This window comes from Mastigoproctus giganteus, chromosome 8, assembly GCF_048544385.1.
Source record: "Mastigoproctus giganteus isolate SK-2022 chromosome 8, ASM4854438v1, whole genome shotgun sequence".
NCBI lineage: Eukaryota > Metazoa > Arthropoda > Arachnida > Uropygi > Thelyphonidae > Mastigoproctus > Mastigoproctus giganteus.
The window spans coordinates 211181926-211198628 of NC_143582.1; the positions used below are offsets into that span (position 1 = coordinate 211181926).

General features: G+C 36.8%; 1 protein-coding gene across 3 annotated transcripts in view; it reads left to right on the top strand.

Moving 5' to 3' along the window:
• The window catches only part of LOC150082242 (protein Obscurin-like), an 865351-nt gene that overhangs the window by 530906 nt on the left and 317742 nt on the right, over window positions 1–16703 (top strand). For all 3 annotated transcript variants that reach the window (XM_090379203.1, XM_090379204.1, XM_090379205.1), the window contains 2 exons: window positions 4624–4820; window positions 6798–6950. In XM_090379203.1, the coding sequence (XP_090235329.1) occupies window positions 4624–4820; window positions 6798–6950 (350 nt within the window). The remainder of the gene's footprint in view (window positions 1–4623; window positions 4821–6797; window positions 6951–16703) is intronic.

Here is a 16703-nt window from a genome sequence, read left to right on the forward strand (position 1 = left end):
ATCCCATCCCTGTAAAAACAGTCTCTCCTGTTAACAAGCACAGACTAGGCTTAGAAAAATTCTACCCCACGAGCCTTGCAAATTCTCTCCAAGGCCAAATTGATTGACAAGGCTCTCAATGTGTACCCCATCCTATTTAGTCTGGGCAGAATTGCAGACATTTTAAATTTAATCCTAACTAGTGACTTTTTCCAAACATTGTCCTGTTCTTTTTAAGTAAGTCCTCAGATCTCCTACTCTTAATATCATTAGTGCCAACACATATAACAATATACCTTTTGTGCTCTTAAAATGCGATATCTGATCTACAACATCATCTACTTTTGTCCCTGACAGACATACCCCGGTACTTTTGTGGATTTATTCGATGATTGTTTTCTGCAGCAGCATGTTCGAGAGGCAACCAGAAAGAGTAATACTCTTGATCTGGTTATCAGCAATGATCATTCGTGTATTAAGAATTTGCAGATAAAGGAAACACTAGGTGGCAGTGATCACAGTGTACTGATGTGGGATTTACTTAAAGATTTAATTACCATCAGGGGTAAAGGAAAGGGTTTTTGCTTCCGTAAAGGGTAGTACAGTGGTCTCAGACAGTTTTTAAATTCTGTACATTGGGATCAACTGAAGATGTTACCAACAGTACATTCTAAGTGGGAAACATTCAAGGAATTAATTGTGGTTTCTACTAAAAGTTTCATACCTATTAAGAAATATTGTTGAAGGTTTAGGCCAAAATGGTTATTAAATGAACTAATGAGACTAAGGTAACAGAGAAGAAAAATGCATGGGAGGCATATAAATTATCAAGCGACTCAGAAGCCTATGGCAGATATAAGCTAGTCTGTAATCAGGTCACAAAGCAGGTTAGGCAGGCGAAGGCAGATTACGAGAAATCTTTGGCAAAAGATGCTAAGAAAAACAGCAAGGATTTCTTTACTTATAGAAACTCTAAAAGGAAGGGGATGAATCTGATTGGTCCACTTGATATCGATGGTTTGACTATTGATGATCGTGCTCAGATAGCAAACAAACCGAATGAGTATTTTGCATCTATATTCACACGTGAGGAATTATTAAGGTTTGAAAATGGCAGAAGGTTATCAAATTGTAACAGGGTACTTAATGATTTTGTAATAACTGAGAGCAAAGTGGAGGAGAAATTGTTGAAGTTAAACATAAGAAAAACATCTGGGGTGGATGGGATCTATCCAGTTATATTAAAGGAGGCGGCAAAGCAACTAAGCAAACCCTTAGCCATAATTATGAGAGCATCCTTGGACACAGGGGAGGTTCCCACGGACTGGAGATGTGCAAATGTATCCCCAATTCACAAAGGGGGGGATCGAAGGGTGACACGAGTAATTACAGACCAGTTAGTTTAACTTCTGTTCCGGGTAAAATAATTGAGTCACTAGTTAAAGATGCATTGCAGGATAATCTAGACAAGACTGCAGCAATAATTCAGACACAGCATGGGTTTGTTAAGGGAAAGTCTTGTCTGACAAATTTGATTGGTTATTATGATGTGGTTACAAAAGAGCTGGATGCAAAAAATAATTTTGATATCACATATTTGGATTTCAGGAAAGCTTTTGACACTGTTGCACATGGAAGACTATTGTACAAATTGGAGCAGAATGGTATTAAGGGTAAGTTGCTACAATGGATAAAAGGATGGTTAAGTGGGAGAAAACCGAGGGTGGTAATCAATGGGTGCTGCTCTTCGTGGACTAATGTTATTAATAGAGTCCCACAGGGTTCGGTGTTGGGTCCACTGTTGTTTTGTATATTTATCAATGATATTGATGAAGGTATATCAGACTTAGTGTTGAAGTTTGCAGATGATACAATGGTTGGCAGGGTTGTTAATGACAGTAATGGTAGTGTGCTACTGCAACAGGATCTAGATAATTTGGGCAGATGGGTAAGAAGTAGCAACTGAAGTTTAACCTTGACAAATGCAAAGTACTGCATATGGGTAGAAGTAACCCGAGAGAAAAGTACCAACTGTGTGGTACTATACTTAAGGTAGTAGAAATTGAAAAAGACCTGGGAGTAATTGTGCAGTCAGATATGAAATTTTCTGAGCAATGCAGACAGGCTGCCAGGGCAAGTCATGGGGTTTTGTCAATGATATATAGGAATTTTTCTAGCAGGGAAAAAGAGGTGATTGTCCTCTGTATAAGGCAATGGTCAGGCCATGCCTTGAGTACTGCATACAGGTCTGGAGGCCTCATTTTAGGAAGGATGTCGATTTACTTGAGTGTGTACAGAGAAGGGCAACAAGATTGGTGAGGGGAATGAAGGGATCCTCTTACCAAGAGAGGCTAAAATTCTGCAAATTGCAGTGGCTGGAGACTAGGCACCTGTGCGGTGATCTGACTGATTTGTATAAGACCTTGAATGGGTTGAGCACGCTGAATTCTGATGGGATCCTTCCACTTGTTCAGATTACGAACATAAGGGGGCATAAATTCAAATTAAGAAAAGACAGATGTAGAATAGATGTGCGGAAATTTGCCTTTAGCCAGTAGGTGGTTAATTGCTGGAACAAACTTCCATCTGTCGTTGTGGAAGTTGATAGGTTGAATAAATTTAAGGAGGAACTGGACAGGCATTTGGAGGGAATGGTGTGATTTTTTTTTTTTTTTTTTTTTGCTGATGCTGCATAAGCTCATACACTTACTTTCTTGCATCACATGCCACTACTATTACAACTACTACTATTCGAACTATCTTTCTTGTGCAAAATATTTCCCATTTCCCTGATAATAGTGTCACCGTCAATAACTAGTGCTTGTGGGACCAGTGCAATTTGCCTTGGAGATTGCCGCTGTGTTGTCTGATGCACAAGTGTGAGCTCTGGCATTGAGTTGTGCAACTGAGAGCTTGATGGACCTCCATTTTAATTCCTTCAAGAACATCTACCCTACTCCTCTAACCATCATAAATGCTCATCTGAATGCTGAGTGAGTTTGTGCCTAATTTCTTCACACTCTCAGCACCTAGCATACTCAAAAATATCCTCCTTGGCTGGATCATATCTTGTTCCAGAAAGGTCTGCAAATGTTTCACAAGTTGCACATTTTGGTAGGCTATGATGTGTTGAAGGATTGCCCCCCCCCCCTTTGTTTCTCCCCCGGGTCACAACACTCCCACAACTTTGTGCCCATTGCTTTGCTGCTCTAGTCTTGGGAATTATTTCCATTTAAATACAATTTGATTGATTAACAATGAAAATTAATAAGTTTAATAAATTTAATTGATTAATTGACAATACTACAATAAGCTAATAAATTCCTAAATGCAGTGATACGTATTGCGCTATCAAGTTTTATGTTATACCTTAAACTATCAAGTTCAAGATATATATTATACTATACTGTTATGATCAGTGTTAAATTAGTTATATCCTTACTAAAAAAATAAAAATTCCTTAGCTGAACACAAAGATATGTGACCAGCAAGTGATTAGAACCTTCCAGCAACTTATTTATCACAATTAAAACCCTACTATTCCACTGCACTACTCATTATGTGCTACGATATTCTACAGTCATTACATCCTATGATATTATAATGGTACATAAATGTATTATTATTCATCAAGCTACTGGTCACACTAATCTAGCCAGACAGGTCAAAGGATAGGGTGAAATGAAGTGTAGTCGATCACTGAGAAGTGCTAGCAACTCACCCTTTTAGGTGTAAAATTAAAAATGGCAAAAATTAATGTAATATTAATGCTAATTTTATTTCAATTTATTTCCACTGACTCACATAATAATTTACCTACTGTTTATTTTTTCTAACACATTCATGTAATGGTTAATTATGTGCAACAGACTGGATCTAATTGAATATACCTAATCAGCTAGTCAATCAGAGTTCCTGTTGAACTCCCTTAATGAGCATCCTTTGTTAAGGGAATTATTTGTCAGATTCTTACATATTTTGCCATATATTCTAAATATCCATAAATTTTGAGGTTTTATTTTCACTTATTAAGGTAAAATATATTTTAAGTAATTAATAGAGTCTTTGCTTTGACATTTCTGCACTTCACACACCTGTGAGGTGATCTGATTGAGATGAGTAAGGCTTTGAATGGATTGGGCAAGCTCAATACTGATAGGATTCTTCCTCTTACTCAGACTACACACATGTGGGGGCACAAATTCAAATTGAGGAAGGACTGTTGCAGAATAGATGTATGGAAGATGTATGTATGTTGCAGAATAGATGTATTTAGCTGGTTGTCGCTGATTGCCAGAACAGACTTCCATCTGTTGTTGTGGAAGTTGATAGCTTAAATAAATTCAAGGAAGAACTAGACACACTAATGAAGGGAATGAATAGGTGAAATGGGAGTTGTCTCTCTTTTTTTTTTTTTTTTTTTAAGCTTATGCTGTATAAGCTTGCTTTCTTGTATCATTTGCCGCTCCTAATGCTAAGTCCTTTGAATTTAATTCCTCTACAAATTAACTTAATTCCTTTATAATTGTTTTTTTTAAAGAAATAACACTAATTTTATTTCTTCAAAAATGTATTTTAATTATGAAATTGATATCTAATTATTTGAAATTATAGAAAAGCATTAGTAGATTTATTTTAAAACAGGCAAAACTCGTACTGATCAACCAGAATCTGGCCCAACATTCCTCAGCCCAATTCAGGATACATCAGCAAAGGAAGGAGAATCACTCATCGTTGAGGCTTCTGTTACTGGTAATCCTGTTCCTGATGTTCAATGGATATTAGATGGCCAACCTTTGAAAATTGATGAAAATGTTCATCAGACATTTGATGGCATGAAGGTAAGAACAATCACCTGATTATATTTAATATGTTTTACAACATACAAGTCAGTGCAGTGCAGTGAATCAGTTCTGTATGTAGTAAATCAATAAAGTTGGTGAAATGGCATCGTTTTCATTACATCTCATTTTGTAAATACTTTCACAACAAGTTGCCTGTCATTGTACTACTTCGAATAAGTAATGCTTCCCCTTTAGAGAAGACTATTGTTACTTATTTTCAGTGGATACTACCACCCAGATAGCTGTTTGAGGGCTATTTGGACCTTTATCAGTAGGTAGGTACCTGGCAGTATAATGACTGGCAACCGAGTTATGAAGGACCAGCTGGGTACCTTGAATAACTGAGAATAATCTCTGTTTTTTTTTTTTTTTTAATTGTTCCTTTGTGGTTAAGATGTAGTTTCTCACTTCAGTAGATAATGAGAGTTGGTTCCAAGAAACACTATGGACAAATACAGAACAAAATTCTGAATAAATGGTTATAACCAGGGGTATGCTAGAGGGGAAGGGGGCTGGCGGGCTTGCATGAGCTTCTTTTTAAATCTTTGGGGATTATCTGAGCCTTTAAAAAATTAGTTTGATAAAATTTAAACAGATGATTTAATCAGGTGCAGTTCTTACCTGAAATTCTTGCGCAAGCCCCTTGTTAACAAATTGGGAGCACATCTCTGATTATAACAGAAAAATAAATGCTTGTAACATAGAAGAATTGTTTATATGAACAAAATCTGTGAACATAGTATATGAGGATAAGTAAGCTGAGGCACTGATGAATTTGTTGGCTATACAGTAGCGAAACATTAGAAGAGAATTGCTCTTCTAATGTTTCACTAGAAGAGAAGAGAGTTGCAAATAACTGTCAGTTATAATGAACAAATTCTTCATAAATATATTGTCTGCAGCCATATTTCTACATGTGGGTGTTTGTTTTTGATAATCTTCATCTCTGACAAAAAGAACAATGGGACAGTTTTTTTTAAATATCAATTTAGGATATATTCTCAAGGCCGACAGAATGTGGTAAGCAGGGATAGGGGCACCAATGTATGAATGCACAAATTCAAAATTTTTATTATAATAATATTTAATAAAAGTATCTTAAGGGTGCCAAATACATTTCTGCCTATGGGTGCCAAAAACCCTAGTGCCACGCCTGTATATTCTGCATTAAATGACAGTTATTCTGCTGGTATAACTACTTATTTCTCATCTGTCTCTCTTCTGTGGCACATGAATGTTTCATGAGCTGCTGATCACTGCAGTTCTTTAGCCTAACATTATCAATCATATACTATATTCATGTATTTGATTCTGCAGAACATTTATTTTACATTACTGGTAGTAATACTCTTTTACATGTTTATCCATCATACTAGTGCTGTGAATAGGATTGGGCAGCAGCTTTGTACCAGGTTCATCATTACATGACGTGGGAAGTACGAAAGGTAGAGCACTGATATATGTGAAATAAGTAAAAAACTTTATTTAAATGGCACTTATTGTTCAGCTTGCTCTTTGAAGCATAGGCCAAATAAGAGAATATAATATATACACATACTCTAATAAATTATTAATGATTTAAAATGATATAGAAATAAATTGTCTCCTCTCCAGAATAAAATTTTTATGTCATAAGCTTCTCTAATTTGATCATTGTGTCATTAATGCATTACTAGCATCAGATCTTGATTTTTGGATGAAATAAGAAGAGCATGTATTTCTTTATTAAACTGTTTTATAGCAATTTTCCAATATAATTTTTGGCAGTACAAGAGGCTAAATATAATTAAATTTTTCTTTTGGTTTCTTTTTAATACATATTATTCTATTCCTCTAGAAAATATAGACTTTAGCTAAAATAAATATATTAATATCTTAAGAAAAACCTCTTTTATTCATGCTGTAAAAGCAGAATAATGAAAAGAATTCAGGTAATATTGTTAGTATATTTAATATGTTTCAATTTCATCACAGGCAGTTCTGGAAGTTAGGAATTCAACTCCTTCACATGCTGGCACAATTGAATGTCATCTTGTCAGTCCTCTTGGGGAGACGAGTTCCAAAGGAGTTATAACAATTGATCAACATACACCTCCAAGGTTCATTCAGCCCCTCACTGATGCCATTGTAAGTATCTGCGTCTCATTTCCACTTTACCTCCACTATACTTGTACTAACAGAAAATATGTATATTTCAGCATCATCATTTAGGTTTTCCCAACCTTGTCCAGACAGAATCCATATTTTTGCTACTCTTCCTTCAATTTGCTCTTTTGTACAGTCTTCTCACCCCTCTTATTTCTTGCATCCCTCTTTTTCTTTGATTTTTTTCCCTCCTCCTCTTTTTACTACCACAGATGTCCGAGATACATTTGTATCCATTTCCACATTTTATTGTCCTTTCCATTTTCTTCTTATATGGTCATACCTTTTGTTATTTTTCTTCACTGTTACTATTTTCTTTATTTCAGTTTCATTCCTAATTTCTTCATTTCTAACCATTATTTATAAAAATAGTTTCAATCATAACTATAAAATTACATGCTTATTTCTTTTTGAGACATATTTGTTCTACAAAATTGAGTTTAAAAAGCATTCTCTCTCTCCCTCTCTCTCTCTCTCTCTCTCTCTCTCTCTCTCTCTCTCTCTCTCTGTCCCTTTTTTTTGTCTTATTTTGTCCTGATCTCATCAGTAAGAAAATCAGCTCAGCATATTAGTGATTCTAAATCCAAGTTTTAATTACTCCTTCTGTTTTAATATACAGGTAACCCTCATATAACACGGTTATTAGGTTCCTATAAAATGTTGTGTAGTGCAAAATTGTGTCATACGGGACTAATAAAAAGTACAAAAAGGGGAATTACATTCCAAAAGCTAACAGAAATACACTGTTTTGTTAACAGAAATGTACCATTCTAGTATCTTCTGTTATCTTAAAAAAATCAGTAATCTGGTTTTGTTAGCTTTTGCTTCATAAATCTTTGGGCTCCTTTCATTCAAGAATCTGCATTCAAAAAATAAGATCTAATTGCTCGGCTAACTTTATGCCTTCCCCTATGCTTTTTAGTGTAAAAAAAAGTATTTTTTTTACACTAAAAAGTATATTTGGAAAATTCTGAAAAGTATATAAGAAAATTCTAAACTTCCAAAGTATATTTGAAAGTTTAGAATTTTCATCTGCATTATCATCCTCTGAATTGATTTGGTTTTACCTCCGATGCCATTTGCACCAAATCCGCTACGCCAGTCTTTTTCTACCAGTAATTCTTGAACGTCTTTAATAATCACATCTTTTATTATCAAAGTTTCTTGCGATGACCGACTAACTGGTTAAAATAAATTTATTAAAATAAAAATGATATATACATAAGATAAAACAGAAATAAAATAAGATAAAAGCTTTAACATACAATAAGATAAGAGTTAAAATATATATAATAAAAGCGTTAAAATACATAGATAGTAGCTTTCGAAGCGAAGTGCCTCTTCATCAGCTAGACTGTGAATGGTGTACTTCAGTATATATTGATGGTTTATACTGAAGTACACCATTGACAGCCTAGCTAATGAAGAGGCACTTCGCTTCGATTATCCCTTTATGGAGGCAAATTGCCTCCATAAAGGGATGGTTGAGTGGGAGAAGACAGAGAGTGGTAATCAATGGACTCTGCTCATCGGGGACTAATGTTATTAGTGGAGTCCCTCAGGGATCAGTGTTGGGTCCATTGTTGTTTTCTGTATTTATAAATGATATTGATGATGGTATATCAAGCTTAATGTCCAAGTTTGCAGATGATACGAAGGTTGGCAGGGTTGTTAAGGACACTAATGACAGTATGCTGCTGCAACAGGATCTAGAAAAGTTGAGCAGATGGGCTGAGAGGTGCCAAATGAAGTTTAACATTGACAAATGTAAAGTACTACATATGGGAAGCAGTAACCCCAGAGTAACATATCAACTCTGTGGTACTACACTGACATAGTGTGCATAGTATTAGGGTCAGGCGCCACCTGTGGTTTCCCACATCTGCGCCATATGTTCGCTGTGAAGGAATACAGTACTACTGTAAATGCCAGAAAAGTGTTGTGTGTTGTATATGACATATTGCGTTAGGTTCTGTTGTGTGTCCTGGCATTTGGCCGCAGGGCCCCTAGTGGGACTCCACGTTGCCCGCACACACCACTAGGAGGTAGCCAGTCTGCCCATTATTCTGTGGCTTGTCTCTGCCAGGGTCGCCAGAGCTTCCTGGATGGAGACTAAAAAAAAAAAAAAAAAAAGGTAGAGTCAGGGAAGTACAGAGTGTACGCAAGAAAGGAGGGTATAGCTAGAAATATGGAGGATGTAGGCGAAGGTATCCTCCAGGTTATCAATGGAGCAATAAGCGCCATCAGTTGAAAGGGGAACCCGGGAAGGAATAAATAAGACAGCAAGAGAGCCGTGTGCAAGTTGCCACTGAGGAATGAGGTGGTCCATACGCCAGTTGATCCTATCCAGGTTAAGATCGGTTTTGCCAGTTAGGTTAGGATCAGATGTTTGGGTTGTTCCTATTTTGTATTGGCAATAGGGTGCTTCGGTACTACACTGACAGTGGTAGAGAACGAAAAGGACCTGAGGGTAATTGTGCAATCAGATATGAAGTTTTCTGAGCAGTGCAGACGGTCTGCAAGAGTAGCCCATGGTGTCTTGTCAATGATATTCAGGAATTTTTCTAGCAAGGATAAGGAGGTGATTATCCCCTTGTATAAGGCAATGGTCAGGCCACACCTTCAGTACTGTATAAGGTCTGGAGGCCTCATTTTAAGAAGGATGTAGAGCTGTTGGAACGAGTACAGAGAAGGCCAACAAGATTAGTGAATGGAACAAAAGGTTGCTCTTATGAAGAAAGGCTTAAGTTTTGTAAATTACAGTTTCTGGAGACTAGGCACATGCGAGGTGATCTGATTGAGGTGTATAAAGCCTTGAATGGGTTGAGTATGCGCAATGACAATAGGATTCTTCTTCTTGCTCAGAATAATCACCTGATAGGGCATAAATTCAAATTGAGGAAAGAGAGATGTAGGATAGATGTGCAGAAGATTGCCTTTAGCCAATGGGTAGTTGGTTGGTGAGACAGACTTTCATCCCCTGTTGTGGAAGTTGATAGCCTAAATAAATTTAAGGCTCAGCTGGACAGGTATTTGGATTGAACGGAGGGGTGAAATGGGAGTTTTTTTTGGCTGATTCTGCATAAGCTTGCTTATGCAGCATCAGCCTGGATTTCCAAACAAAATAAAATACAGGGATTTCTCAATAATTTTTTTTTGACTAGCAAGTCAACAGCTGGGATTCAAAAAGAGTGGAAATGTTGAAAAATTACATCCAACATAATAGCAGGGTTTTCCCTGCACAAAAGCTCAAAAATATCCTGTTATGTGAGGTTTACTGAAATTCTCTAACTGTGTTAGAGCAAAATCATGTTATATAAGTACCATGTGTGAGGATTGCCGCAATTTTATCAATCATGTTAGAGTGAAAACTGTGTTGTAGAAGTACCATATTATTATTATTATTATTTAGCCATATGGTGCAAGGAAGACTGAGGCTTATGCTGCCCCAGCCAAAAAAAATTCCCAAGTTACCCTGTGAGAGAGAGAGAGAGAGAGAGAGAGAGAGAGAGAGAGAGAGAGAGAGAGAGAGAGAGAGAGAGAGAGAGAGTAGAAGGGAATCACCAAAAAGAGAAGAATGATGATATCCAGGTCAAGACTCTGGGTGTGCCAAGCCCATACTCACCAGATGTGAGCCCCTGTGGTGATATGTGGGTTGCCTGTGCTTATTAGCTCTCTGTTATTCTGTCATTTTTTTTACACTCATTCTGTTATTTCCTTGTGAAATAATTTATATCTTCCTTGTCATATACTATTATCATCTGACCATATATGCAAATAACAAGTTAATTATATTTGCATTTTGATAGGTTCTCCTATCCATTTCTCTTTCTCTTCTGTTCTTCCACTGCTTATACAGAGGGACAATCACATGCTTTTCCCTGCTAGCAAATAACTTCTAATTTGGGATGATGATATGCAACAACCTTGTTTGTTCTTTAGTTGTATTAAAATCTCTTGATATTTTCTCCCAGTCTTCAGACAGTGCATTTATTTTTGCATAAGGGTTTGAATGTTTTAATTAGTTCTTCCTGTATTCTGGTCTTTACGAGTCGATAAGTAGGTGGGTGAGACACCTGCTGTTGGGGGGAAAATTAAGGAATGTAAAAAATAAATAATATAGAATAAATCTTAATTTTTTTTTTAAAGTTCTGCATCGATCACCATAAAGGGATTTGGAATAATTAAGGAAATAATCTATAGTCATGATTAATACTGGGTAAGTTTTTTTTAAAGATTTGTCCAAAAAGATTGTACATTTACATTTCCTTCATTCATCATGTGATGTTTCAATTCATTAAAGTTTTAAAATGTTGTGGTTTATGTCGCATTTTAATAGTTTGGACTGGAGATATAAAACCATAATAAAAAAAACTAGTTTTATTTATTTTTTCTCAGACTTGCGAAAAAGTGCCATTATTCTGTGGGGTGTTACAAATTCATTGTGATCCTAACATTTTTTTTCCAGATTCGTATTATTTTTGTGTTGCAAAAACGGTGTTTGATAAAATAAAATATGCGAAACATAAAAAGGATGTATTAAGTATGATTACTGTGAATATAAAAACATGTTGCACTAAGGATGCAGTACGTGGTTTTGAAAGCCTGTTGCTCAATTATTTGATACCTAGCTCTGTGAGACACTAGGGAACATTCGCATAGACACATTCAACTTCCAATAATCGTATATTTCGTTTCCTTTTTTTTTTTTTTTTTTTTTTTAAATATATACACAGACAACTTTTTAATAAATAATTTTTTATATTTGCACAAGTTCTGTATTGTGAGTTAATATTAGTAGTGGCAAAATGATAAAAGGAACAAGCCCATACAACAACAGCAAAAAAAAAAAAAAAAAAAGGAGAGAAAAGCTTATCCATATCATTCGTTCATCCTCCATAATAATTTTTTTAATTCTTTAACTTTATCCAACTATCCACTTTCATAACTGCTACTACCCCTATGCAGTACTTTGCATTTGTCAGTGTTAAACTTCAACTACTATTTCTTAGCCCATTTGCCTAATTTTTCTAGATCTTGTTGCAGTAGCATACCTTTGTTAGTGTCATTAATCACCCTGCTAATCCTTGTATAATCTGCAAACTTAGACATAAGCCTGTTATGTTTTCACCAATATCATTAATAAATATTGAAAACAACAATGGGCCAGCACTAAATGCTGGGGGACTACACAAATAGCATTAATTCAAGAAGAGCAGTGTCCATTGATATCTCCTCTGTGTCTTTTCCCAATTACCCATCCCTTTATCCATAGCAGTAACATTTCCTGTAATGCCGCACTACTGTTTTGTACAGCAGTCTTTCAAGTGGAACAGTATCAAAATATATTCTGAAATCTTAGTACATGATGTCAAAATTATTTTTTGCATACTGATTGATTTTTAACCAGTGACTGTATTATTTTTGCTGGAACAGGAATGGACTTACATTTAGTGAGTATGGGCTTGGCACACCCAGGGTTCTGAGCTGGATATCATCATTCTTCTCTTTCTTGGTGATTCCTTTCTACTTCTGATTCTTCTTCTTCTTCTTCTTCTTCTTCTTCTTCTCTCTCTCTCTCTCTCTCTCTCTCTCTCTCTCTCTCTCTCTCTCTCTCTCAGGGTACTTCAGAATTTTTTTTTTTTTTTTTTGGTTGGTGCAGCATAAGTCTCAGGCTTCCTTGCATCATATAGCTAATAATAATAATAAAGCTTATATGTCTGTAATTACTCACTTCACTCTGTGATTCCCTTCCCCTTTGTGAATTGGGAAGACATTCACACATTTACAATCCATAGGGACCTTCCCAAATCCAAGGATGCTCTCATAACTGTGGCTAAAGGTTTGTTTATCCCTTTTGCTACCTCATTGAATATAATTGAGTAGATTCCATCTACCTCATATACAATATTTATTTTTAGCTTCAGTAATTTCTGTTTCATTTTCCTCCCATTTATTTATTCACATAGTCATTTAGCTCTATTATGTTTTGATATATTTCTGGCATCCCTGTTTCTAAAAATATTCCTCATGTGTTAATGTAGATGAAAAATATCTATTTGGTTTGTCAGCAACTTGAACAGGACCAACAGTTATACAATTCAGGGGCCCATATCTGGCGAGTATGGGCATGGCACACCCATACTGATTGATTTTTAACCAGTGACTGTATTATTTTTACTGAAACAAGAATAAAGGGGCTCACATTTCGTGAGTATGGGCTTAGCACACCCAGGGTCCTGAGCTGGATATCATCATTCTTCTCTTTTTTGGCGATTCCCTTCTACTTCTGACTCTCTCTCTCTCTCTCTCTCTCTCTCTCTCTCTCTCTCTCTCTCTCTCTCTCTCTCTCTCTCTCACACACACACACACACACACACACACACACAGTAACTCAAATTTTTTTTATTATTTGCCTGGTGCAGCAAAAGCCTCAGGCTTCCTTGCATCATATGGCTAATTATAATAATAATAATAAGTATTTCTACTTTCTTTAGCACTTTCCATAGGTTTTGTCTTGGCTCAACACCATTGCCATTTTCAGATTATTAATAATCATATGCCATTTTGTTTCTTTACAAATGTTTTTATTTTGGAATTTTACAAAAATATTTTCAGTATGGGATCTATAATCAGTACAGATCCTCCCTGGGATAATATCTGGATAACAACTATATTATTAAGGTATTTAACTTATATCAGTGAGTTTTTCCATTATTCCCACAAAGCTTTGTATGTTTTTTATCCTTTATTGACACTTTTGATGTGCAGTTTGCAGAAGTCAAATCCTAATTTTATTACATGTTATGAAAACTCAACTTTAGTCCATGTCTGTCAAATAAAATATCTCATGTCACTGTGATGTTCAGTAATAGTAATAATAATAGTAATAGTAATCGTGGCAAGTGATGCAAGAAAGCAAGCATATGACCTTATGTAGCATCAGCCAAAAAAAATTTACACAACCATTCCCTATAAATGTATGTCCAGTTTCTCCTTAAATTTATTTAACCTATCAACTTCCACAACGACAGATGAAAGTTTGCTCCAACAATTAACCACCCACTGGCTAAAGGCAAATTTCCTCACATCTATTCTACAGCTGTCTTTCCTCAATTTGAATTTATGCCCCCTTATGTTCGTGATCTGAACAAGTGGAAGAATCCCATCAGAATTCAGCATGCTCAACCCATTCAAAGCCTTATACACCGTGCAGGTGCCTAGTCTCCAGCCACTGCAATTTGCAAAACTTAATCCTCTCTTGGTAAGAGGATCCCTTCATTCACCTCACCAATCTTGTTGCCGTGCTGTGTACACGCACAAGCAAATCTACATTCTTCCTAAAATGAGGCCTCCAGACCTATAAGCAGAACTCAAGGCATGGCCTGACCATTGCCTTATTCAGAGGGACAATCACCTCCTTTTCCCTGCTAGCAAACTTCCTGTATATCATTGCCAAAACCCCATGACCTGCTCTTGCAGCCAGTCTATATTGTTCAGAAAACTTCATATCTCGCTGCACAATTACTCCCAGGTATTTTTCATTTTCTACACTATAAGTGTAGTACCACATAGTTGGTATGTTCCTCTGGAGTTACTTCTACCCATATGCAGTACTTTGCATTTGTCAATGTTAAACTTCAGTTGCCACTTCTCAGCCCATCTTCCCAAATTTTCTAGATCCTGTTGCAGGAGCACACTACTGTCATTACTGTCATTAACAACACGACCAACTTTTGTATCGTCTGCAAACTTCAACACCAAGCCTGATATATCTTCATCAATATCATTGATAAATATACAAAACAACAGTGGACCCAACACTGAACCCTGTGGACTTCCACTAATTAGCATTAGCATTAGTAGAGGCATTTGATGCAAGAAAGCATGCTTATGCAGCATCAGCCAAAAAAAAAAAAAAAAAAAAACCACTTCCACTTCACCCCTCTGTTCGTTCAAAATACCTGTCCAGCTGAGCCTTAAACTAATTTAGGCTATCAACTTCCATGACAAGGGATGGAAGTCTGTTCCACCAACCAACCACACGCTGGCTAAAGGCAAATTTCCGCATGTCTATCCTACATCTGTCTTTCCTCAATTTGAATTTATGCCCTCTGAGGTGATTATTCTGAGCAAGAGGAAAAATCCCATCAGCATTGAGCATTCTCAAACCATTCAAGGCTTTATACACCTCTATCAGATCACCTCGCTGGTGCCTAGTCTCGAGACACTGTAATTTGCAAAACTTAAGCCTTTCTTCGTAAGAGCACCCCTTTGTTCCATTCACTAATCTTGTTGCCCTTCTCTGTACTCGTTCCAGCAGCTCTACATCCTTCTTGAAATGAGGCCTCCAGACCTGTATACAGTACTCTAGGTGTGGCCTGACCATTGCCTTATACAAGGGAATAATCACCTCCTTATCCCTGCTAGAAAAATTCCTATATATCATTGACAATACACCATGAGCTACTCTTGCAGCCCATCTGCACTGCTCAGAGAATTTCATATCTGGCTGCACAACCACCCCCAGGTCCCTTTCATTCTCTACCACTGTCAGTGTAGTACCACAGAGTTGATACGTTGGTCTGGGGTTGCTGTTTCCCATGTGTAGTACTTTACATTTGTCAATGTTAAACTTCATTTGCCACCTCTCAGCCCATCTGCTCAACCTTTCCAGATCCTGTTGCAGCAGCATAGTGTCAGTAGTGTGTTTGACAACCCTGTCTACCTTTGTATCGTCTGCAAACTTCAACATTAAGCTTGATATACCATCATCAGTATCATTTATAAATACAGAAAACAATAATGGACCCAACACTGAGCCCTGAGGGACTCCACTAATAACATTAGTCCACGATGAGCAGTGTCCATTGATTACCACTCTCTGTCTTCTCCCCCTCAGCCACCCCTTTATCCACAGCAGCAATTTGCCTCCAATGTCACACTGCTCCAATTTGTGCAGCAGTCTTCCATGTGCAACAGTATCAAAAGCCTTTCTAAGATCCAAGTATATAATATCAAAGTTATTCCCTGCATCCAGTTCCTTTGTGACTGCATCATAGCATCCAATCAAATTGGTCAGGCAAGACTTCCCCTTAACAAAACCATGCTGTGTCCGAGCTATAACTGAAGTCTTGTCTAAATGATCCTGCAGTGCTTCTTTAACTAGTGCCTCCATTAATTTTCCTGGAACAGAACTTAAACTCACAGGTCTATAATTACTTGTGTCAGCCTTTGATCCTCCTTTGTGAATCGGGGTCACATTTGCACATTTCCAGTCTGTGGTACCTCCTCTGAGTCCAAGGAAGCTCTCATAATTATGGCTAAGGGTTTGTTTACTTCCTCTGCTGCCTCCTTTAATATAACTGGATAGATCCCATCCACCCCGGGTGCCTTTCTTGTGTTTATCTTCAACAATTTCTCCTCCACTTTACTCTCAGTTATTACAAAATTCTCTAGCTTAGCAAGAACTCTCAGTTATTACAAAATGCTAGAGTTGAATACACCTCTGGCATTCCCCTCGCTAAATAACTCCTCATGTGTGAATATCGATGCAAAAAAGTCATTTAGTTTGTTAGCTACCTGAGCAGGATCATCAACAGTTGACCCATCGATATCAAGTGGACCAATCTGATTCATCCCCTTCCTTCTAGAGTTTACATAAGTAAAGAACTCTTTGCTGTTTTTCTTTGCATCCCTTGCCAAAGATTTCTCGTAATCTGCCTTCCCCTGCCT